The sequence below is a fragment of the Coregonus clupeaformis genome, unplaced genomic scaffold (assembly GCF_020615455.1).
Source record: "Coregonus clupeaformis isolate EN_2021a unplaced genomic scaffold, ASM2061545v1 scaf0365, whole genome shotgun sequence".
Taxonomy (NCBI): domain Eukaryota; kingdom Metazoa; phylum Chordata; class Actinopteri; order Salmoniformes; family Salmonidae; genus Coregonus; species Coregonus clupeaformis.
The window spans coordinates 54,849-78,912 of record NW_025533820.1 but is presented as its reverse complement, the minus strand read 5'-3'; the positions used below and the strand labels follow the sequence as shown (position 1 = coordinate 78,912).

The 24,064-nt window shown below is 42.6% G+C and overlaps 1 protein-coding gene across 1 annotated transcript; it reads right to left on the bottom strand.

Moving 5' to 3' along the window:
• Window positions 1-2,751: 2,751 nt before the first annotated feature.
• LOC123484591 (zinc finger protein 883-like) lies at window positions 2,752-16,723 on the bottom strand. The gene is made up of 4 exons (XM_045215083.1): window positions 16,554-16,723; window positions 10,088-11,203; window positions 9,802-9,815; window positions 2,752-2,841 (listed from the first exon to the last, which is right to left on the bottom strand). Exons 1-4 carry the CDS (start codon window positions 16,693-16,695, stop codon window positions 2,752-2,754), a joined length of 1,362 nt encoding a protein of 453 aa, XP_045071018.1. The 5' UTR covers window positions 16,696-16,723.
• Window positions 16,724-24,064: the final 7,341 nt, after the last annotated feature.

The window sequence follows — 24,064 nt, the reverse complement described above, 5'->3', positions numbered from 1 at the left end:
AAAGATTATGCATCCAGTACTAGTTCATAGAGATTGATAAAATGCATAAATGTGTTTAAAATCCGTCAAGAGTCAAAGGGTTAATATTGTAAGAGGAATGTGTAAATGTTATATTGACTACTTTAGTTTGTGGTGCCTAATTTAAGGGTAAAAGTGTTCATCTGTGATCTACTAAATGCTCTTAATCTATGAGCCTGAGATCGATTGCTCTGGTCTCCACCCAACTTCCTGGGGAAATCGCGGTCTTTTTCTCATTACACTAAATTTGTCAGTGAGGAAACATAACTGCGTCACGTTCGTGATTATTTCTTCCCTTTTTTCAGGTACGTTATTGATATGAAACGAGTTAATTTGAATGTAATAACTTGCTAACCTGTGAAGAGAGTTTAAGGTATGTGTTAGTAACATCTTGAGGAAGTTAGAGTTAAGTTGAAGAGAGTTATTAGGTGCGTGTGTGACTGTAATCTGCTTGGTTGCAGCGATATAGCTTCGTACTGAGAGTAGCTGCCATTTTATGCTAATTGTGAATGAATATGTGCGTTGTTAATAATATATTTGGGGTTATTTGTATAATGTGTTTCGAATACTTTGTTGACATGGTTGATAAATGTAGTTATGGGTTACTGAGCTAAAGCTACTTTGTGTTTGACAGTTATATTGAAACATTTGTATATGTTTTAGTGAATTACAGTTTATGCTGTTGTGACTTGAATAAGCTTTGTACCCTACAAATCTCTGGTTCCTGTAGATCTGTTGTTCTGTATAATGTGGTATTTTTGTAAAAAGATTACACTAAATTTGTCAGTGAGGAAACATAACTGCGTCACGTTCGTGATTATTTCTTCCCTTTTTCAGGGGTGTAACATGGACACCTGCTAGTAGTAGTAGTAGCTACACTACATGACCAACAGTATGTGGACACCTGCTAGTAGTAGTAGTAGTAGTAGTAGTAGTAGTAGTAGTAGTAGTAGTAGTAGTAGTTGTAGTAGTAGCTACACTACATGACCAACAGTATGTGGACACCTGCTAGTAGTAGTAGTAGTAGCTACACTACATGACCAACAGTATGTGGACACCTGCTAGTAGTAGTAGTAGTAGCTACACTACATGACCAACAGTATGTGGACACCTGCTAGTAGTAGTAGTAGTAGCTACACTACATGACCAACAGTATGTGGACACCTGCTAGTAGTAGTAGTAGTAGTAGTAGGACCAGAAGTATGTGGACACCTGCTCGTCCAACATCTCACTCCAAAATCATGGGCATTAATATGGAGTTGGTCCCCCCTTTGCTGCTATAACAGCCTCCATTCTTCTGGGAAGGCTTTCCACTAGATGTTGGAACATTGCTGCGGGGACTTGCTTCCTTTCAGCCACAAGAGCATTAGTGAGGTCGGGGCACTGATGTTGGGCGATTAGGCCTGGCTCGCAGTCAGCGTTCCAATTCATCCCAAAGGTGTTCGATGGGGTTGAGGTCAGGGCTCTGTGCAGGCCAGTCAAGTTCTTCCACACCGATCTCGTCAAACCATTTCTGTATGGACCTAGATTTGTGCACGGGGGCGTTGTCATGCTGAAACAGGAAAAGGCCTTCCCAAAATTGTTGCCACAAAGTTGGAAGCACAAAATGTAACCTTAGGCTTGTGTATGCGGCTGATCGGCCGTGGAAACCCCATTTCATGAAGATCCCGACGAACAGCTCGTGCTGACGTTGCTTCAAGGGGCAGTTTTGAACCCGGTAGTGAGTGTTGCAACCGAGGACCGAGGATTTTCACTCGCTACGCACTTCAGCGGGTCCCGTTCTGTGAGCTTGTGTGGCCTACTACTTCGCGGCTGAGCCGTTGTTGCTTCTAGATGTTTCCACTTCACAATAACAGCACTTCCAGTTGACCGGGGGCAGCTCTAGCAGGGGCAGAACTTTGACGTACTGACTAGTTGGAAAGGTGGCATCCTATGACGGTGCTACGTTTAAAGTCACTGAGCGCTTCAGTAAGGGTCATTCTACTGCCAATGTTTATCTATGGAGATTGCATGGCGGTGTGCTCGATTTTATACACCTGTCATCAACAGGTGTGGCTGAAATAGCCGAATCCACTAATTTCAAGGGGTGTCCACATACTTTTGTATATATAGTGTATGTCATGACTGTAAACACATTTTGCTTTAACAATTTAACATTTGCTTAAAACAGCACCCTGATAGGATACTGCAGCCTCACTCTACCCATGACAAAGTCATTTTTTAATCACGCGAAATATGAAAATAAATGATTTGGTATAATTTTTTATTATGGAAGATTGAATAAATGATGTTTCAAACGGTTTGTTTGGAATGATTTGTAGCTATCGTCTCGACTTTTTCTGTGAATTAGAGTCCATCCAACTCAATTTCCCTACCGGAAAAACGCAATTTCTGTAAAGTGTATTCGCGCACGCAAATTCAGGAAGAAACTGAAGAGCAGATGGCTTGACCGCGTTTTACGAGTGTCGCATCACTTGACCACAGTCAATATTGGACTAGGAATCCCCCTCCAAAGTAGTACAATGGAATTGCAATATTGATGAGGGCAAGTCTATGAGACATTTAAATTGTGCAAATAACGTTTTGTTGTTGGCCAGCTTGTTGATGGTATTCACATCTTACAGAGTAGCTTTATCAATTCCTACATTAAAAAAACGACATATTTAAGCTCAGAACATCATTTTAAAAAAAACACGCATCCGTTCAACAACTGCTCCTTCCAAGACAGTAACGTTACTTACTGTTGTTAATCAGATCTTCCGTCTCCTCCTCTTCCTCCCCCTCCTCCTCCTCCTCTTCTTCCCCCTCCTCCTCCTCTTCTTCTTCTTCCCCCTCCTCCTCCTCCTTCAACGTGACAGTTACCTCTCCCTCCTTCACTCCAAAAAAAGCCTCGTCTTTATTCTCTTCATCTTTCACTGTAACATCCTCCTCCTCTTTCACTCTGAACGCGTCTTCCTCTTCTTTCACTGTAACATATTTCTCTTCTTCTTTCACGGTAACAGCTTCACCCTCTACTTGTTTTTGTATTGTAACATCCTCCTCTTCCTCCTCCTCTTTCACTAGAGCTTCTTTCTCCGTCCAGCAGACCTCCTCTTCTTTAGCAGGAGGAGAGTAGCTTAGTGAGCTCATGGTCGGGGATGTTAGCTAGCTAGGCTAGTGCTAACTTAACCAGCCAGCTAGCTGACCAATAACAACAACACCGTAAATATGAAATTAAATGGGATAACTAACTAGACGACAGAAGTGGGTTTAAAACACAGTGGCTCATATACATGAAAGCGTCTAAAGAGCTTTATTGGTTGGGCTATTTTGTCTAGCAAGCTACCGAGGTGTCTGACTAACTGTTGCTGCTGTTGAAAGAAGCGTCCCGTCCACTAGATTATACGTCACACTAGCAGCATAGCCTTAAAGTCCCACATCGCCATCTGCTGACTGGAGTGGGTAACGCAGTTGAGGGAAGTGCAGACAAAAATAAAATGTATTTTTAATTCCTTTCATTAAATAATAATATTATATTGAGACGTTCAAATAGAGCAGTGCATATTTTGAGTGAGAATTTAAAACATACTATCCTTCACGTCTGTATTCAAGGCAGTTACATATTCATTCATTCATTTAAAAGAAACCCACGGGTCACACACTGGTTGAATTATCTGTCAAACTAGGAACGCTCTGCATCATGGTTTAACAGTGATCTACGTTCTATGAAAGCTGCTGGGAGCAACCTGGAGAGTAGCTAGAAGAAAAACAAAGCTAACTGCTCATGCCCAGGCCCTGGCATATCACCAGACTGCATACAAAGAGGCACTGAACACTGCACACACGTTATACTATACCAATCTCATTGCAAATGGTGAGGGGAACCCCAGAATTATATGATCTGTTATATAGAAATGAGTTCAACCACCAGATAACTCCTCCTTTACCCACTCCATTGTGGCGCAGTGGTCTAAGGCACTGCATCGCAGTGCTAGCTGTGCCACTAGAGATCCTGGTTCGAATCCAGACTCTGTCGTAGCCGGCCGTGACCGGGAGACCCATGAGGCGGCGCACAATTGGCCCAGCGTCGTCTATGGTAGGGGAGGGAATGGCCGGCAGGGATGTAGCTCAGTTGGTAGAGCATGGCGTTTGCAACGCCAGGGTTGTGGGTTCGATTCCCACGGGGGTATGAAAAAAAGTATACAAAATAATGTATGCACTCACTAACTGTAAGTCGCTCTGGATAAGAGCGTCTGCTAAATGACTAAAATGTAAATAAAGTAAAAACTTTTCATGAATTTTTCAGATTCCCAAATCTGAAATAAAGAGCATCTTTATACATGCTTGAATTAAGGGGTTGCAAGGGGGGGTAACCCTTGTTAGAAAAAAAAAAGATAATAATCTCCAAAATGCTTAGCAGAGTCTCCGGAGACAAAACGAAAGCCGGCCCTGATGGAGACGAGGGAGGGAGAGAATGGGCAACCATAGCAACAGTAGCCTAGCAACACACACACACACCCTAGTGAGCAGAATACCACAGGGGTCAGGCAGCTCAAACAATAGCTCACAGAGGAACCACAGTGGTAGGGGGTAGTTAAAGGAAAATTCCACCCCAAAACTATTTTTTGGGTTATTTTTGTTTCATTAGTCCATTGTTGACAATAGTCCTCAAGTTTTCAAGATATGTAACTTTCCAATTACAGAAATCATACTCGTATTTTGCAAAATGCACCGTCGTATGATGCAAAATACATTACTCATTTTGAGGTTGAATAAATACCGTTACGTTAGTTTGCAAGATAGCCTTAACTTTAGGCTATTTGCTGTATTACAAAAGTAATAATGAATTGTGTTTGGTTAACAATGCAAAGAAAAGGACTAAATCAAATCGAACTTTATTTAAAAGTGCATTTAAAGTTTGATATGATTTAGTCCTATTCTTTAACTTTGATTTTTGGTTGAGATGGAGACATATCAATTATTAATTTGTAGACAAACTGGAATTAAAGGCAGACTAAGTCAGTGGCAAAGATGGCATTATCCAACTTAGATTTCTGGTTGAGATGGAGACGTGAATCCAACATATTAATTTTTTACTTGAAGTTTAAATTCGAAATCAACCAAAGCTTGAAACCCTAGGCCTATATGTATTGTCTATTTTTAGTTGAACACTGGTTTGATTTGAAAACAATCGCTGTTAATTACTTTGCAATTGCTATATAGGCCTAGTTTCATTGAAGATATATGACTTATAAAGTATAGTTACATTTCATTTGCTCTGTTAAATCTACCCTTTGGAATTACTTCAATAGCAGTGAATCTATTTAGTTACTAAGAGATCTCTCAATAATCATTCTCACAATAGCACGTTGGTAAGTAGTCAGTGACAAAAACATCAAAACTAAGAAGGCTTTAGTTAAAACACTGGATGGGAGACCAATGGATGGCTGTAGATAGATCCTCTCTTCAGTAGGAGGTGCAGCATGGGAGACCAATGGATGGCTGTAGATAGATCCTCTCTCCAGTAGGAGGTGCAGCATGGGAGACCAATGGATGGCTGTAGATAGATCCTCTCTTCAGTAGGAGGTGCAGCATGGGAGACCAATGGATGGCTGTAGATAGATCCTCTCTTCAGTAGGAGGTGCTGCATGGGAGACCAATGGATGGCTGTAGATAGATCCTCTCTTCAGTAGGAGGTGCAGCATGGGAGACCAATGGATGGCTGTAGATAGATCCTCTCCAGTAGGAGGTGCAGCATGGGAGACCAATGGATGGCTGTAGATAGATCCTCTCTTCAGTAGGAGGTGCAGCATGGGAGACCAATGGATGGCTGTAGATAGATCCTCTCTCCAGTAGGAGGTGCAGCATGGGAGACCAATGGATGGCTGTAGATAGATCCTCTCTCCAGTAGGAGGTGCAGCATGGGAGACCAATGGATGGCTGTAGATAGATCCTCTCTTCAGTAGGAGGTGCAGCATGGGAGACCAATGGATGGCTGTAGATAGATCCTCTCTTCAGTAGGAGGTGCAGCATGGGAGACCAATGGATGGCTGTAGATAGATCCTCTCTCCAGTAGGAGGTGCAGCATGGGAGACCAATGGATGGCTGTAGATAGATCCTCTCTCCAGTAGGAGGTGCAGCATGGGAGACCAATGGATGGCTGTAGATAGATCCTCTCTTCAGTAGGAGGTGCAGCATGGGAGACCAATGGATGGCTGTAGATAGATCCTCTCTTCAGTAGGAGGTGCAGCATGGGAGACCAATGGATGGCTGTAGATAGACCCTCTCTTCAGTAGGAGGTGCAGCAGCTCAGCTCATTGTTTTTTTTTTTTGATAGTGGATATAATGTTGAAGATCTGATGTTGTTTCAAATGTACAAATTCAACATATTTTATAGAAGGTTTTTCCTATGTTGAAAATTGGTAACCATGATGACATAATCATGTGGTTAAAATGTAACCCTCAAAACAACAGTTGATTAACAACAAAAAAAAAATTTGACGTTTTTTTGCAAATCCAATGTATTTTCCCCTTAGATTCCATGCCACGATACGTTGACAAATGATGTTGAAAGAACGTTAATTCAACCAGTGTGCCCAGCGAGGTCTGTCTGTGTGCTGTAGCCAGATAGGATGCCTTGAAAGACATCTCTGAGGCTTTCCCAAAAAAACCTTCCCAATTAAATGTTGACTCCAAAGTAGGCCTCCTTGGCAGGATGACATCATAATTATTCGTAGCCCATCAATCGTGTGGTCATTTGTTTTTGCAAACTCTGCCATCATATGTAGCCTACATACAGGGTTTGAGTGTGTCAAGAACTGCAACCCTGCTGGGTTTTTCATGCTCAACAGGTCCCCCGTGTGTATCAAGAACACGCACAAAAAGCTTATTTTGCTCAAATTTTGTGCACACATTTGTTTACATCCCTGTTAGTGAACAATTTCTCCTTTGCCAAGATAATCCATCTACCTGACAGGTGTGGCATATCAAGAAGCTGATTAAACAGCATGATTATTACACAGGTGCACCTTGTGGGAAGGGGGAAGTTACAGGTTAAAGAAGGATGTTTAAGCCTTGAGACAACTGAGACATGGATTGTGTATGTGTGCCATTCAGAGGGTGAATGGGCAAGACAAAATATTTAAGTGCATTTGAACAGGGTACGGTAGTGGGTGCCAGGCGCACCGGTTTGTTTCAAGAACTGCAACGCCTCTGGGTTTTTTCACGCTCAACAGTTTCCCGTGTGTATCAAGAATGGTCCACCACCCGAAGGACATTCAGCCAACTTGACACAACTGTGGGAAGCATTGGAGTCAACATGGGTCAGCATCCCTGTTGAATGCTTTAGACACCTTGTAGAGTCCATGCCCCGACGAATTGAGGCTGATCTGAGGGCAAAAGGGTGCAACTCAATATTAGGAAGGTGTCCTTAATGTTTTGTACACTCAGTGTATTAGTGGTGTGTATAGACAGTATGGACAGTATATGAATATAAAAGGTGTGTACAGCAGTAGTTATATATAGGATGGAGTGGCGCAGTGGTCTAAGGCACTGCATCGCAGTGCTAGCTGTGCCACTAGAGATCCTGGTTCGAATCCAGGCTCTGTCGTAGCCGGCCGTGACCGGGAGATATATATATATATATATATATATATATATGCCATTTAGCATATATATATATATATACATTTAGCCATGGGGCGGCGTGCAATTGGCCCAGCGTCGTCCAGGGTACGGGAGGGAATGGCCGGCAGGGATGTAGCTCAGTTGATAGAGCATGGGCGTTTGCAATGCCAGGGTTGTGGGTTCGATTCCCACAGGGGGGGTATGAAAAATAATAATGTATGCACTAACTGTAAGTGGCTCTGGATAAGAGCGTCTGCTAAATGACTAAAATGTAATGTAAAATGTGTGTATAGACAGAATGGACAGTATATGAATAGAAAATAACTGAGTTCCCAGTTGTCTTGAAAGCAGCATAAATCCAGAGAATACCAGACTTCGATGACAACATTCGCCCACAAGAAGGACCGCCTAGTCACCTTCCTGTTCAAGTGAGCACAGCACAACAAGGTGAGTCCAAAAAATGTATTGTATGCTGCTGCATAAATGATGTAATATGCCAGGGAGGTATGTATACTGTAGCTAAGAAAGTAATACTAAGTGTATGTTGTGTAGTAAACTGTTAGTAGCCCATGTGCCTCACCCTAATAATTTGGTCTATTTCCCCCTCATAACTTAGCCTACTGTTCTGACTCGGTGGTGCACATTTAGCCTATAACCTGTTTTAGAGAAATGTCATCATTGAATATTGTAAGAGCTTTCATTGTCTGCTTATATGCCCCCTTTATTTACAGTGCATTTGGAAATTATTCAGACCTCTTTACCTTTTCCACATTGTTACGTTACTAACCTATTTTAAAATTGATTAAATTGTTCCCCCCCCCCGCCCCCTTAATCTACACACAATACCCCATAATGACAAAACAAAAACAGGTTCAGACATTTTTGCAAATGTATTATAAATACAAAAACTGAAATTACATTTGCATAGGTATTCAGACCCTTTACTCAGTACTTTGTTGAAGCACCTTTGGCACTTTTTGAAAAAAGACTAAAGACGCAAACTAATTTAAATAAAAACGTTAAAGGCGAAAACGTTCAAAACCCTCCTGATGTTCTGACTGACACGTTGTGTTATCAACCTTCCAGCCATCCATTCACCCAATCAGAAGAGCTCTCCTGATGTTCTGACTGACACGTTGTATTATCAACCTTCCAGCCATCCACTCACCCAATCAGAAGACCTCTCCTGATGTTCTGACTGACACGTTGTGTTATCAACCTTCCAGCCATCCATTCACCCAATCAGAAGAGCTCTCCTGATGTTCTGACTGACACGTTGTATTATCAACCTTCCAGCCATCCATTCACCCAATCAGACCTCTCCTGATGTTCTGACTGACACGTTGTGTTATCAACCTTCCAGCCATCCACTCACCCAATCAGACCTCTCCTGATGTTCTGACTGACACGTTGTGTTATCAACCTTCCAGCCATCCATTCACCCAATCAGACCTCTCCTGATGTTCTGACTGACACGTTGTGTTATCAACCTTCCAGCCATCCATTCACCCAATCAGACCTCTCCTGATGTTCTGACTGACACGTTGTATTATCAACCTTCCAGCCATCCACTCACCCAATCAGAAGACCTCTCCTGATGTTCTGACTGACACGTTGTGTTATCAACCTTCCAGCCATCCACTCACCCAATCAGAAGACCTCTCCTGATGTTCTGACTGACACGTTGTGTTATCAACCTTCCAGCCATCCACTCACCCAATCAGAACACCTCTCCTGATGTTCTGACCGACACGTTGTATTATCAACCTTCCAGCCATCCACTCACCCAATCAGAAGACCTCTCCTGATGTTCTGACTGACACGTTATGTTATCAACCTTCCAGCCATCCACTCACCCAATCAGAAGACCTCTCCTGATGTTCTGACTGACACGTTGTGTCATCTACCTTCCAGCCATCCATTCACCCAATCAGAAGAGCTCATTTCTGTTAGTCCATAGACGTATATAATGAATGTCCATTAGTGGCTAACACGGTTTAAAAAATACTCTTTTTATTTTTATTCAGATAAAAATGTTGCATTAAATCAAATGTGTTTTACAAATCAGCACCGGTGTTGTCTCCGACATGGTGGAATAATACTGATGGGAACATTCATGAGGTAGTGAATGTTTTTCATGTTAACAATTTATCAGATCATTATGACATGTGCATACACCTTTAGCTTGGAGACTAGTACACAAATTAACTCAATGAAACCAAACATAGTTATATACATTTTTATTCAGATAATGTTGCATTAATCAAATTTCAATTTTTTATTTTTACAAGTCAGCACCTGGTGGAATAATAAGGGTTCATACTTGTATTCAATGAATCAAAATCCATAATCAAAATAAAATACAGTCAGTCAACCATCAGTCAGAGCACAGCCTGTCTATTCTGTCATGTGATTTCAGATCCCCTGTCCGGGAAAATGTCTTTCCACAATTAGGTTCCCTAACTAAAACTCTTTCCAAACTGTGAGCTTATCCTCCCCTGTGTGTGTATGTCCACATGCCTTTTCAGGTTCCCTAGCTTGCTAAAACTCTTTCCACACTGGGAACAATGGTAAGGTTTCTCTTTAGAGTGTATTATCTTGTGTATGTTCAGGCTATCTAAGTCAGTAAAACTCTTTCCACACTGGGAGCAGTGGTAAGGCTTTTCTCCTGTGTGTGTCCTCTCATGCTTTTTAAGGTCTGATGATCTTGAAAATCTCTTTCCGCACTGGGAGCATTGGTAAGGCTTTTCTCCTGTGTGTGTCCTCTCGTGCTCCTTCAGGTTATCTGACAACGCAAAATTCTTTCCACATTGGGAACAGTGGTAAGGCTTCTCTCCTGAGTGTATTCTCTTATGTTGATTGAGGGTCGCTGAATGGGAAAAACTCTTTCCACACTGGGAGCAATTGTGTGGTTTTTCCCCTGTGTGTGTCCTCTCATGTGATTTTAAGCTTTCTGACAAAGCAAAATTCTTTCCACATTGGGAACAGCAGTAAGGCTTCTCTCCAGAGTGTATTTTCTTATGTTTGTTCAAGTTCCCTAAATGGGAAAAACTCTTTCCACACTGGATGCAATTGTGTGGTTTTTCCCCTGTGTGTGTCCTCTCATGTGATTTTAAGTTTTGTAATAACCTAAAATTCTTTCCACAATGGGAACAGGGGTAAGGCTTCTCTCCAGAGTGTATTCTCTTATGTTTTTTTAGGTTCCCTAAATGGGAAAAACTCTTTCCACACTGGGAGCAACTGTGTGTTTTTTCCCCTGTGTGTGTCCTCTCATGTGATTTTAAGTGTTCTGACAACCTAAAATATTTTCCACAATGGGAACATGGGTAAGGCTTCTCTCCAGAGTGTATTCTCTTATGTTTTTTCAGGTTCCCTAACTGGGCAAAACTCTTTCCACACTGGGAGCAATTGTGTGGTTTTTCCCCTGTGTGTGTCCTTTCATGTAATATTAGTTCATGAGTTCGTGAAAAACTCTTTCCACACTGGGAGCAGTGGTGGCGTCTCACTGGTTTGGGAGTCTCTGGGTCTGGTTCCCCTGAAGGACTCTTACTGGTGTCAGAGTGAGAGTCTGGTCTCTCTCCTGCCAAAGACAAACAAAGTATTTAGTTAAACAGCGACCTGAATGAAACACAACCTGTTGATAAAGGAACCCATCCTGTTGATATAGGAACACAACCTGTTGATAAAGGAACCCAACCTGTTGATAAAGGAACCCAATCTGTTGATAAAGGAACCCAACCTGTTGATAAAGGAACCCAACCTGTTGATAAAGGAACACAACCTGTTGATATAGGACCACAACCTGTTGATAAAGGAACCCTGTTGAATTCTGAAGGAGGTTTGTCAAGGAAATAAGGCTCTAACTGCTAAAGATGAAAAGATTAGCAGTGATGTCACTCCAATCCAAAAAGATATGGCTGCCATCAACACAAGGCTAGAAGATATGGCTGCCATCAACACAAGGCTAGAAGATATGGCTGCCATCAACACAAGGCTAGAAGATATGGCTGCCATCAACACAAGGCTAGAAGAAGAAGAAGCAAGAGTGGGCAAGAATGAGGTGATATGGTTTCACTACTTGATATGATTAAAATGACCAAAAGACCATCTCAAAACTGAAAGACAAGGAACAAATGCAGAACGGAGAAGTGGGCGAAATAATTTGCGCTTCTTCAAGTTTGTAGAGGGCTGTGAAACAGTAGATGACGCTGAAATGATTCTAGAAAAATCCATCGGCCAGATGTTGGGGGAAGAAAAACATTGTTCCGTTTGCCATTGAAATCGCCCATCGACTGGGCCAGATACGAGAGCTCCGCCAAGAGGTATATTAGCTAGATTCCTTCAGACAAAAAAATGACATTCTGACGCTGGTGAGAAAAAAATGAAAACTTAATCTATGAAAGGTGAAAGATTTCCATATATCCGGACCGACACCACTGAAGTAGAAGAAAAACACAGAGGCTTCAAAACAATTCAAATGAAACTAGGAGAACCGGTCCTCCTATTTACAGTGAGACTCAAGTTCACTTGGAAAGAAAATGTTGGGAAATGTTGCTGGAATGGGAAAAAGAAGCGAATCGGTTCATGGAATCGGTTCAGCGAATCGGTTCATGGAAATGAAGCTGAACTAAGCCCCAACGCAGAACAACTTGGGGTCATGATGGATTGATATAATAATAGTTGTAAATAACTTGTTGGAAAATAGGACAATGGATATTCTAGAACTCATGAGTTAACCTCTACAGGATCGGTGACCCGTATACGGGACGGTTGAGCTAACGTGCGCTAATATGATTAGCATGACTGTTGTAAGTAACAGCAAACTTTCCAGGACATAGACATGTCTTATATGGGCAGAAAGCTTACATTCCTGTTAATCTAACTGCACTGTCCAATTTACAGTAGCTATTACAGTGAAAAAATACCATGCTATTGTTTGAGGAGAGTGCACAACAACAAAAAACGTATCACGGCAACTGGTTTGATACATTCACCTCTGAAGGTAAATAATGTACTTACATTCAGTAATCTTGCTCTGATGTCATCCTAAGGGTCCCAGAGATAAAATGTAGACCCTATGATGTGGTATCAGACATCAGTTGGTTATAATAATAATAGACTATATGATGTGGTATCAGACATCAGTTGGTTATAATAATAATAATATACTATATGATGTGGTATCAGACATCAGTTGGTTGTAATAATAATAGACTATATGATGTGGTATCAGATATCAGTTGGTTGTAATAATAATAATAGACTATATGATGTGGTATCAGACATCAGTTGGTTGTAATAATAATAGACTATATGATGTGGTATCAGACATCAGTTGGTTGTAATAATAATAGACTATATGATGTGGTATCAGACATCAGTTGGTTATAATAATAATAATATACTATATGATGTTGTATCAGACATCAGTTGGTTGTAATAATAATAGACTATATGATGTGGTATCAGACATCAGTTGGTTGTAATAATAATAATAGACTATATGATGTGGTATCAGACATCAGTTGGTTGTAATAATAATAGACTATATGATGTGGTATCAGACATCCGTTGGTTGTAATAATAATAGACCATATGATGTGGTATCAGACATCAGTTGGTTGTAATAATAATAGACTATATGATGTGGTATCAGACATCAGTTGGTAGTAATAATAATAATAATAGACTATATGATGTGGTATCAGACATCAGTTGGTTGTAATAATAGACTATATGATGTGGTATCAGACATCAGTTGGTTGTAATAATAATAATAGACTATATGATGTGGTAATAACAATAATATACTATATGATGTGGTATCAGACATCAGTTGGTTGTAATAATAGACTATATGATGTGGTATCAGACATCAGTTTGTTGTAATAATAATAATATACTATATGATGTGTTATCAGACATCAGTTGGTTGGTTATAATAATAATAGACTATATGATGTGGTATCAGACATCAGTTGGTTGTAATAATAATAATATACTATATGATGTGGCATCAGACATCAGTTGGTTATGATAATAATAATAATAATAATAATAATAATAATAATAATAATAATAATATACTATATGATGTGGTATCAGACATCAGTTGGTTGTAATAATAATAGACTATATGATGTGGTATCAGACATCAGTTGGTTGTAATAATAATAGACTATATGATGTGGTATCAGACATCAGTTGGTTATAATAATAATAATAATAAGACTATATGATGTGGTATCAGACATCAGTTGGTTGTAATAATAATAGACTATATGATGTGGTATCAGACATCAGTTGGTTATAATAATAATATACTATATGATGTGGTATCAGACATCAGTTGGTTGTAATAATAATAGACTATATGATGTGGTATCAGACATCAGTTGGTTGTAATAATAATAATAGACTATATGATGTGGTATCAGACATCAGTTGGTTATAATAATAATATACTATATGATGTGGTATCAGACATCAGTTGGTTGTAATAATAATAGACTATATGATGTGGTATCAGACATCAGTTGGTTGTAGTAATAAGACTATATGATGTGGTATCAGACATCAGTTGGTTGTAATAATAATAGACCATATGATGTGGTATCAGACATCAGTTGGTTGTAATAATAATAATAATAGACTATATGATGTGGTATCAGACATCAGTTGGTTGTAATAAGACTATATGATGTGGTATCAGACATCAGTTGGTTGTAATAATAATAATAGACTATATGATGTGGTATCAGACATCAGTTGGTTGTAATAACAATAATATACTATATGATGTGTTATCAGACATCAGTTGGTTGTAATAATAATAATATACTATATGATGTGTTATCAGACATCAGTTGGTTGGTTATAATAATAATAGACTATATGATGTGGTATCAGACATCAGTTGGTTGTAATAATAATAATATACTATATGATGTGGCATCAGACATCAGTTGGTTATGATAATAATAATAATAATAATAATAATAATAATAATAATAATAGACTATATGATGTGGTATCAGACATCAGTTGGTTATAATAATAATAGACTATATGATGTGGTATCAGACATCAGTTGGTTGTAATAATAATAGACTATATGATGTGGTATCAGACATCAGTTGGTTGTAGTAATAAGACTATATGATGTGGCATCAGACATCAGTTGGTTGTAGTAATAATAATAATATACTATATGATGTGGTATCAGACATCAGTTGGTTGTAATAATAATAATAGACTATATGATGTGGTATCAGACATCAGTTGGTTGTAATAATAATAGACTATATGATGTGGTATCAGACATCAGTTGGTTGTAATAATAATAATAGACTATATGATGTGGTATCAGACATCAGTTGGTTATAATAATAATATACTATATGATGTGGTATCAGACATCAGTTGGTTGTAATAATAATAGACTATATGATGTGGTATCAGACATCAGTTGGTTGTAATAATAATAGACTATATGATGTGGTATCAGACATCAGTTGGTTGTAGTAATAAGACTATATGATGTGGCATCAGACATCAGTTGGTTGTAGTAATAATAATAATATACTATATGATGTGGTATCAGACATCAGTTGGTTGTAATAATAATAATAGACTATATGATGTGGTATCAGACATCAGTTGGTTGTAGTAATAATAATAATATACTATATGATGTGGTATCAGACATCAGTTGGTTGTAATAATAATAATAGACTATATGATGTGGTATCAGACATCAGTTGGTTGTAATAACAATAATATACTATATGATGTGTTATCAGACATCAGTTGGTTGTAATAATAATAATATACTATATGATGTGTTATCAGACATCAGTTGGTTGTGATAATAATAATATACTATATGATGTGGCATCAGACATCAGTTGGCTATGATAATAATAATAATAATAATAATAGACTATATGATGTGGTATCCGACATCAGTTGGTTGTAATAATAATAATAGACTATATGATGTGGTATCAGACATCAGTTGGTTGTAATAATAATAATAGACCATATGATGTGGTATCAGACATCAGTTGGTTATAATAATAATATACTATATGATGTGGTATCAGACATCAGTTGGTTGTAATAATAATAATAGACCATATGATGTGGTATCAGACATCAGTTGGTTATAATAATAATAATATACTATATGATGTGGTATCAGACATCAGTTGGTTGTAATAATAATAGACTATATGATGTGGTATCAGACATCAGTTGGTTATAATAATAATATACTATATGATGTGGCATCAGACATCAGTTGGTTGTAGGGGGTCTTCAACATGATTGTGTTTCTACCTGGTAGATGTTTTCTAAGTCCCTTTTTCCGTCTGTTTATCCACAAGGATGTAAAACACTACTTTCAAGTTCATATTTTTTTCCCTTCAGTGTGTTACAATACTTTACTGTATTTATATATATACTCTAGGAGTGGATGGGTAATCCCGCGGGGGGGTATGATGGGTAATCCCGCGGGGGTTTGAAATGCATAAATAGGGGTTACTGTCTCATCTCTCTATTTCTATTCGGGATCCTGATCCGCTCCGATGAGCCTGCCACTTAACTTGACATTGTGTATTTGTGTACGTTCGGAATTTAGCGGCGTGGGCTGCGGCCTGAACAATAGCCCAGTTTAGGAATAAACCTGTGTTCTGCCCTGCACACCTGGTGTCCGTCTTTTGTTCCTTTATGACCCAGCTTGGGTCATTGCAATACTTTACTGTATTTATATGTCGCTTTTCAACATGAAAAGTTCAAAAATCACTGGAGGACGCCATGAACAATTCCTAGAGTACAAAAACATATTCAAGTGTAGAATGCCGTTTTAAATTCACACATTAGTTCAACAACTGCAGAGTTTGTGCCCCGGTTTTTAAGATAGTACTCACTGTATTTACTGGTGTTAATCAGATCTCCAGTCTTCTGTTCTTCTTCTTCCTCCTCCAATGTGACAGTAATCTCCCCTTCCTCCTTAACTCCAAAAACGTCTTCCTCTTCTTTCACTGTGACAGTCATCTCCTCCTCCTTCATTCCAAAAACTGCATCCTCCTCTTTTCCTCTGAACGCATCTTCCTCTTCTTTCACTGTAACGTCTTTCTCTTCTTCTTTCACGGTAACAGCCTCACCCTCTACTTGTTTTTGTATTGTAACATCCTCCTCTTCCTCCTCCTCTTTCACTAGAGCTTCTTTCTCCGTCCAGCAGACCTCCTCTTCTTTAGCAGGAGGAGAGTAGCTTAGTGACCTCATGGTCGGGGATGTTAGCTAGCTAGGCTAGTGCTAACTTAACCAGCCAGCTAGCTGACCAATAACAACGTAAATATGAAAGTAAATGTGGTAACCTAGCTAGTTGTTTCCACAGAACTGTGTTTAAAACATATTGACAAATAAACAACGAAATTGTCTAAAGAGCTTGAACGTTTCGTCTATGTTAGCTAGCAAGCTACCGAGGAGGCTGCAGTTGTTGAAAAAGCGTCCCGTCCACTAGATTATACGTCACGAAAGCAGCATCACCTGAAAGACCCACATCGCCATCTACTGACTGGAGTGGGTAACGCAGTTTAGGGAAACGTTTTTTTTCTTCTCAATTTTGAATAGAATATTATAGAATAGAATACAGAATATACATATGAGATGAGTAGTGCAATATATGTAAACATTATTCAAGTGACTAGTTATTGTTACCCTTGATAAAGATGAGCAAAAAGTACTGTATAAAATAAATAAACTTTACCCAGTACCAGGATATTTTAGCCAGAAGGCTGAAACTTGGCCACAAAGAAATGGTTAATTGGGCACAAAATCAACATTTTTCAATGGCCATCTCAGTCTTCGGACTTGAACTCCATTGAAAACCTGTGGTTTGAATTGAAGAGGGGCAGTCCATAAGAACAGACGAAGGATATCAAGGATCTGGAAAGATTCTGCATGGAGGAATGGTCTAAGATCCCTCCCAATGTGTTCTCCAATCTCATAAAACATTTTGAGTGTCGCTCTCCTCCCAAGGGGAGAGGGCTGGATTATTGAAAACATGGGTGACAATAATTTAGACCCCTACCTGTTGAGAATTACGTGTTAAACAAAATCTCTTTCTTTGAGCAGTTGAATTAGTATAAAATATAATTTCATCTTTTGTTGTTGCATACAATATCCTGCAGGTTCATGCTCTACAACATTCGGAGAGTACGACCCTGCCTTACACAGGAAGCGGCACAGGTCCTAATCCAGGCACTTGTCATCTCCCGTCTGGATTACTGCAACACGCTGTTGGCTGGCCTCCCTGCATGTGCCACTAAACCCCTACAACTCATCCAGAATGCCGCAGCCCGTCTGGTGTTCAACCTTCCCAAGTTCTCTCACGTCACCCCCCTCCTCCGCACACTCCACTGGCTTCCAGTTGAAGCTCGCATCCGTTACAAGACCATGGTGCTTGCCTTTGGAGCAGCGAGGGGAACGGCACCTCTGTACCTTCGGGCTCTGATCAGTCCCTACACCCAAACGAGGGCATTGCGTTCATCCACCTCTGGCCTGCTGGCTCCCCTTCCTCTGCGGAAGCATAGTTCCCGCTCAGCCCAGTCAAAACTGTTCGCTGCTCTGGCACCCCAATGGTGGAACAAGCTCCCTCACGACGCCAGGACAGCGGAGTCACTCACCACCTTCCGGAGACATTTGAAACCCCACCTCTTTAAGGAATACCTGGGATAGGATAAAGCAATCCTTCTACCCCCCCACCCCCCCCACAGCGGAGTCGCTCACCACCTTCCGGAGACATTTGAAACCCCACCTCTTTAAGGAATACCTGGGATAGGATAAAGTAATCCTTCTACCCCCCCCACACACAGCGGAGTCGCTCACCACCTTCCGGAGACATTTGAAACCCCACCTCTTTAAGGAATACCTGGGATAGGATAAAGTAATCCTTCTACCCCCCCCACAGCGGAGTCACTCACCACCTTCCGGAGACATTTGAAACCCCACCTCTTTAAGGAATACCTGGGATAGGATAAAGTAATCCTTCTACCCCCCCCACAGCGGAGTCACTCACCACCTTCCGGAGACATTTGAAACCCCACCTCTTTAAGGAATACCTGGGATAGGATAAAGTAATCCTTCTACCCCCCAAAAAAATTGTAAAGTGGTTATCCCACTGGCTATAGGGTGAATGCATCAATTTGTGAGTCGCTCTGGACAAGAGCGTCTGCTAAATGACGTAAATGTGCCCTTGAGCAAGGCACTTAACCCTAATTGCTCCTGTAAGTCGCTCTGGATAAGAGCGTCTGCTAAATGACTAAAATGTAAAATGTAAATGTAAGTAGCTCAGTATTTGAATTATTTATTTTATAGAGTCGTTTTTGCTCATCTTTATCAAGGGTGCCAATAAGTGTGTCTCCCACCGCTCCGCCATACCGCTCCTCCATACTGCTCCTCCATACTGCTCCTCCATACCGCACCTCCATACCGCTCCTCCATACCGCTCCTCCATACCGCTCCTCCATACCGCACCTCCATACCGCTCCTCCATACCACACCTCCATACCGCTCCTCCATACCACACCTCCATACCGCTCCTCCATACCGCTCCTCCATACCGCTCCTCCATACCGCTCCTCCATACCACACCTCCATACCGCTCCTCCATACCACACCTCCATACCGCTCCTCCATACCGCTCCTCCATACCGCTCCTCCATACCGCTCCTCCATACCGCTCCTCCATACCGCTCCTCCACACCGCTCCTCCATACCGCTCCTCCACACCGCTCCTCCACACCGCTCCTCCATACCGCTCCTCCACACCGCTCCTCCATACCGCTCCTCCACACCGCTCCTCCACACCGCACCTCCATACCGCTCCTCCACACCGCTCCTCCATACTGCTCCTCCATACCGCTCCTCCATACCGCTCCTCCATACCGCTCCTCCATACCGCTCCTCCACACCGCTCCTCCATACCGCTCCTCCACACCGCTCCTCCGTACCACTCCTCCGTACCACTCCTCCGTACCTCTCCTCCATACCGCCCCTCCGTACCTCTCCTCCGTACCGCTCCTCCGTACCGCACCTCCGTACCGCTCCTCCATACCGCTCCTCCGTACCTCTCCTCCATACCGCCCCTCCATACCTCTCCTCCATACCGCTCCTCCACACCGCTCCTCCACACCGCTCCTCCGCACCGCTCCTCCGTACCGCTCCTCCGTACCGCTCCTCCGTACCTCTCCTCCGTACCTCTCCTCCGCTCCTCCGCACGCTCCTCCGTACCGCTCCTCCGCACCTCCTCCGTACCTCTCCTCCGTACCGCTCCTCCGTACCGCTCCTCCGTACCGCTCCTCCGTACCGCACCTCCGTACCGCTCCTCCGTACCGCACCTCCGTGCACCGCCTCCTCCATACCGCCCCTCCATACCTCTCCTCCATACCGCTCCTCCCATACCGCCCCTCCGTACCGCCCCTCCGTACCTCTCCTCCGTACCGCTCCTCCGTACCGCACCTCCGTACCGCTCCTCCATACCGCTCCTCCATACCGCTCCTCCATACCGCCCCTCCATACCTCTCCTCCATACCGCTCCTCCATACCGCCCCTCCATACCGCTCCTCCATACCGCTCCTCCATACCGCACCTCCGTACCGCTCCTCCGTACCGCTCCTCCGTACCGCACCTCCGTACCGCTCCTCCATACCGCTCCTCCATACCGCTCCTCCATACCGCTCCTCCATACCGCACCTCCATACCGCTCCTCCGTACCGCTCCTCCATACCGCCCCTCCGTACCGCTCCTCCGTACCGCTCCTCCATACCGCTCCTCCATGGTGTAACAATACATCATATACACTACCAGTCAAAAGTTTGGACACACCTACTCATTCAAAGGGTTTTTCTTTATTTTTAATTTTTACATTGTATAATAATAGTGAAGACCTCAACACATGCGAAATCATGTGGTAAACAAAAAAGTGTTTTACAAATTAAAATATATTTTATATATGAGATTCTCCACCCTTTGCCTCGATGACGGCTTTGCACCCTCTCGGAACATTCCCGCTGGTAGTGAATGTTTCTTCATGTCAACCACTTGTTGGTACCAGAACAACGTCGTCACATTTTCATATTCATTTAGCTTGATGAGTACTACACGAATTATCTAAATTAAAAACAAAACTACTAAATTCAAAGAGGTTTTGAAGTTTATCATTAAGAAATGCACATGCGTTTATTATATATCCATTTAACCACTTACATTTTTGCAATATCCAAATCATAATAAAACACATTTATGGGTTTATAGTTGTATCCAATCACCAAGTTCATAATCTAAATAAAAATACACATTTTATGAATTGTAATCTGAATGTAGATATGACCATGTCTTGAGATGAAAAATAAAAAACAGATGTAGGCCTATTTTTGAGGAAGCTTTCATATATACAATTTAGTTTTGTGTTGCACAAAAAAAAAACACTAATTCTCAGTCAAAAACATAAGTCAGAACACAGCCTCTCTCTGGTCCTCTGTAGCTCAGCTGGTAGAGCACGGCGCTTGTAACGCCAAGGTAGTGGGTTCGATCCCCGGGACCACCCATTCACAAAAAAATAAATAAATAAAATGTATGCACACATGACTGTAAGTCGCTTTGGATAAAAGCGTCTGCTAAATGGCATATTATTATTATATTCTCTCATGTGATTTCAGGTCCTCTGACTGGGAAAACGTCTTTCCACACAGGGAGCAGTGGTACGTCTTCTCCTCCTGTCTTCTCCATTTCAGGTCTGCTGACTGGGAAAAGGTCTCACACAGGGAGCAGTGGTACGTCTTCTCCTCCTGTCTTCTCCATTTCAGGTCTGCTGACTGGGAAAACGTCTTTCCACACAGGGAGCAGTGGTAGGTCTTATCCCTCCTGTCTTCTCCATTTCAGGTCTGCTGACTGGGAAAAGGTCTTTCCACACAGGGAGCAGTGGTACGTCTTCTCCTCCTGTCTTCTCCATTTCAGGTCTGCTGACTGGGAAAAGGTCTTTCCACACAGGGAGCAGTGGTACGTCTTCTCCTCCTGTCTTCTCCATTTCAGGTCTGCTGACTGGGAAAAGGTCTTTCCACACAGGGAGCAGTGGTAGGTCTTCCCCTCCTGTCTTCTCCATTTCAGGTCTGCTGACTGGGAAAAGGTCTTTCCACACAGGGAGCAGTGGTAGGTCTTCTCCTCCTGTCTTCTCCATTTCAGGTCTGCTGACTGGGAAAAGGTCTTTCCACACAGGGAGCAGTGGTAGGTCTTCTCCTCCTGTCTTCTCCATTTCAGGTCTGCTGACTGGGAAAAGGTCTTTCCACACTGGGAGCAGTGGTAGGTCTTCTCCTCCTGTCTTCTCCATTTCAGGTCTGCTGACTGGGAAAAGGTCTTTCCACACAGGGAGCAGTGGTAGGTCTTCTCCTCCTGTCTTCTCCATTTCAGGTCTGCTGACTGGGAAAACGTCTTTCCACACAGGGAGCAGTGGTAGGGCTTATCCCCTCCTGGATCATAATTACACTTACAGCAGGCTACTGGCTATTGGATCATAATTACACTTACAGCAGGCTACTGGCTATTGGATCATAATTACACTTACAGCAGGCTACTGTGGCTATTGGATCATAATTACACTTACAGCAGGCTACTGGCTATTGGATCATAATTACACTTACAGCAGGCTACTGGCTATTGGATCATAATTACACTTACATTTTAGTCATTTAGCAGACGCTCTTATCCAGAGCGACTTACAGTTAGTGAGTGCATACATTTTACATATGGGTGGGGGAATCGAACCCACTACCCTGGCTTTACAAGCGCCACGCTCTACCAACTGAGCTACAAAGGACCACAGCTGTTGGGACTGATGCATGCTCAATTCTGAGGATGTTAAACCCACAAGTTAACAAAATGCAGAATTCAGTTTTTTTCATGCAGGAAAAATATATAAAACGCATAAGCAATATCTTGCTGCGTTTTGTAAATGTTTACCAAAATGCTTCTTATTGTAATTTCTGCATCAGACTATGTGTAGCTACTTGGTACTGTTCTTGGTGTAGCCAGCTGACTGTTCTCGGTGTAGCCAGCCTGACTGTTCTCGGTGTAGCCAGCTGACTGTTCTCGGTGTAGCCAGCCTGACTGTTCTCCAGGTGTAGCCAGCCTGACTGTTCTCCAGGTGTAGCCAGCCTGACTGTTCTCCAGGTGTAGCCAGCTGACTGTTCTCGGTGTAGCCAGCCTGACTGTCCACGGTGTAGCCAGCCTGACTGTTCTCGGTGTAGCCAGCTGACTGTTCTCCAGGTGTAGCCAGCTGACTGTTCTCCAGGTGTAGCCAGCTGACTGTTCCAGGTGTAGCCAGCTGACTGTTCTCAGGTGTAGCCAGCTGACTGTTCTCCAGGTGTAGCCAGCTGACTGTTCTCCAGGTGTAGCCAGCTGACTGTTCTCGGTGTAGCCAGCTGACTGTTCTCCAGGTGTAGCCAGCCTGACTGTTCTCGGTGTAGCCAGCCTGACTGTTCTCGGTGTAGCCAGCTGACTGTTCTCGGTGTAGCCAGCTGACTGTTCTCGGTGTAGCCAGCTGACTGTTCTCCAGGTGTAGCCAGCCTGACTGTTCTCCAGGTGTAGCCAGCTGACTGTTCTCCAGGTGTAGCCAGCTGACTGTCCAGGTGTAGCCAGCTGACTGTCCAGGTGTAGCCAGCTGACTGTTCTCGGTGTAGCCAGCTGACTGTTCTCGGTGTAGCCAGCTGACTGTTCTCCAGGTGTAGCCAGCTGACTGTTCTCCAGGTGTAGCCAGCTGACTGTTCTCCAGGTGTAGCCAGCTGACTGTTCTCCAGGTGTAGCCAGCCTGACTGTTCTCGGTGTAGCCAGCTGACTGTTCTCGGTGTAGCCAGCTGACTGTTCTCCAGGTGTAGCCAGCCTGACTGTTCTCCAGGTGTAGCCAGCCTGACTGTTCTCCAGGTGTAGCCAGCCTGACTGTTCTCCAGGTGTAGCCAGCTGACTGTTCTCCAGGTGTAGCCAGCTGACTGTTCTCCAGGTGTAGCCAGCTGACTGTTCTCGGTGTAGCCAGCCTGACTGTTCTCGGTGTAGCCAGCTGACTGTTCTCGGTGTAGCCAGCTGACTGTTCTCCAGGTGTAGCCAGCTGACTGTTCTCCAGGTGTAGCCAGCTGACTGTTCTCCAGGTGTAGCCAGCCTGACTGTTCTCGGTGTAGCCAGCTGACTGTTCTCGGTGTAGCCAGCTGACTGTTCTCCAGGTGTAGCCAGCTGACTGTTCTCGGTGTAGCCAGCCTGACTGTTCTCGGTGTAGCCAGCCTGACTGTTCTCGGTGTAGCCAGCCTGACTGTTCTCGGTGTAGCCAGCGTGACTGTTCTCGGTGTAGCCAGCTGACTGTTCTCGGTGTAGCCAGCCTGACTGTTGTCGG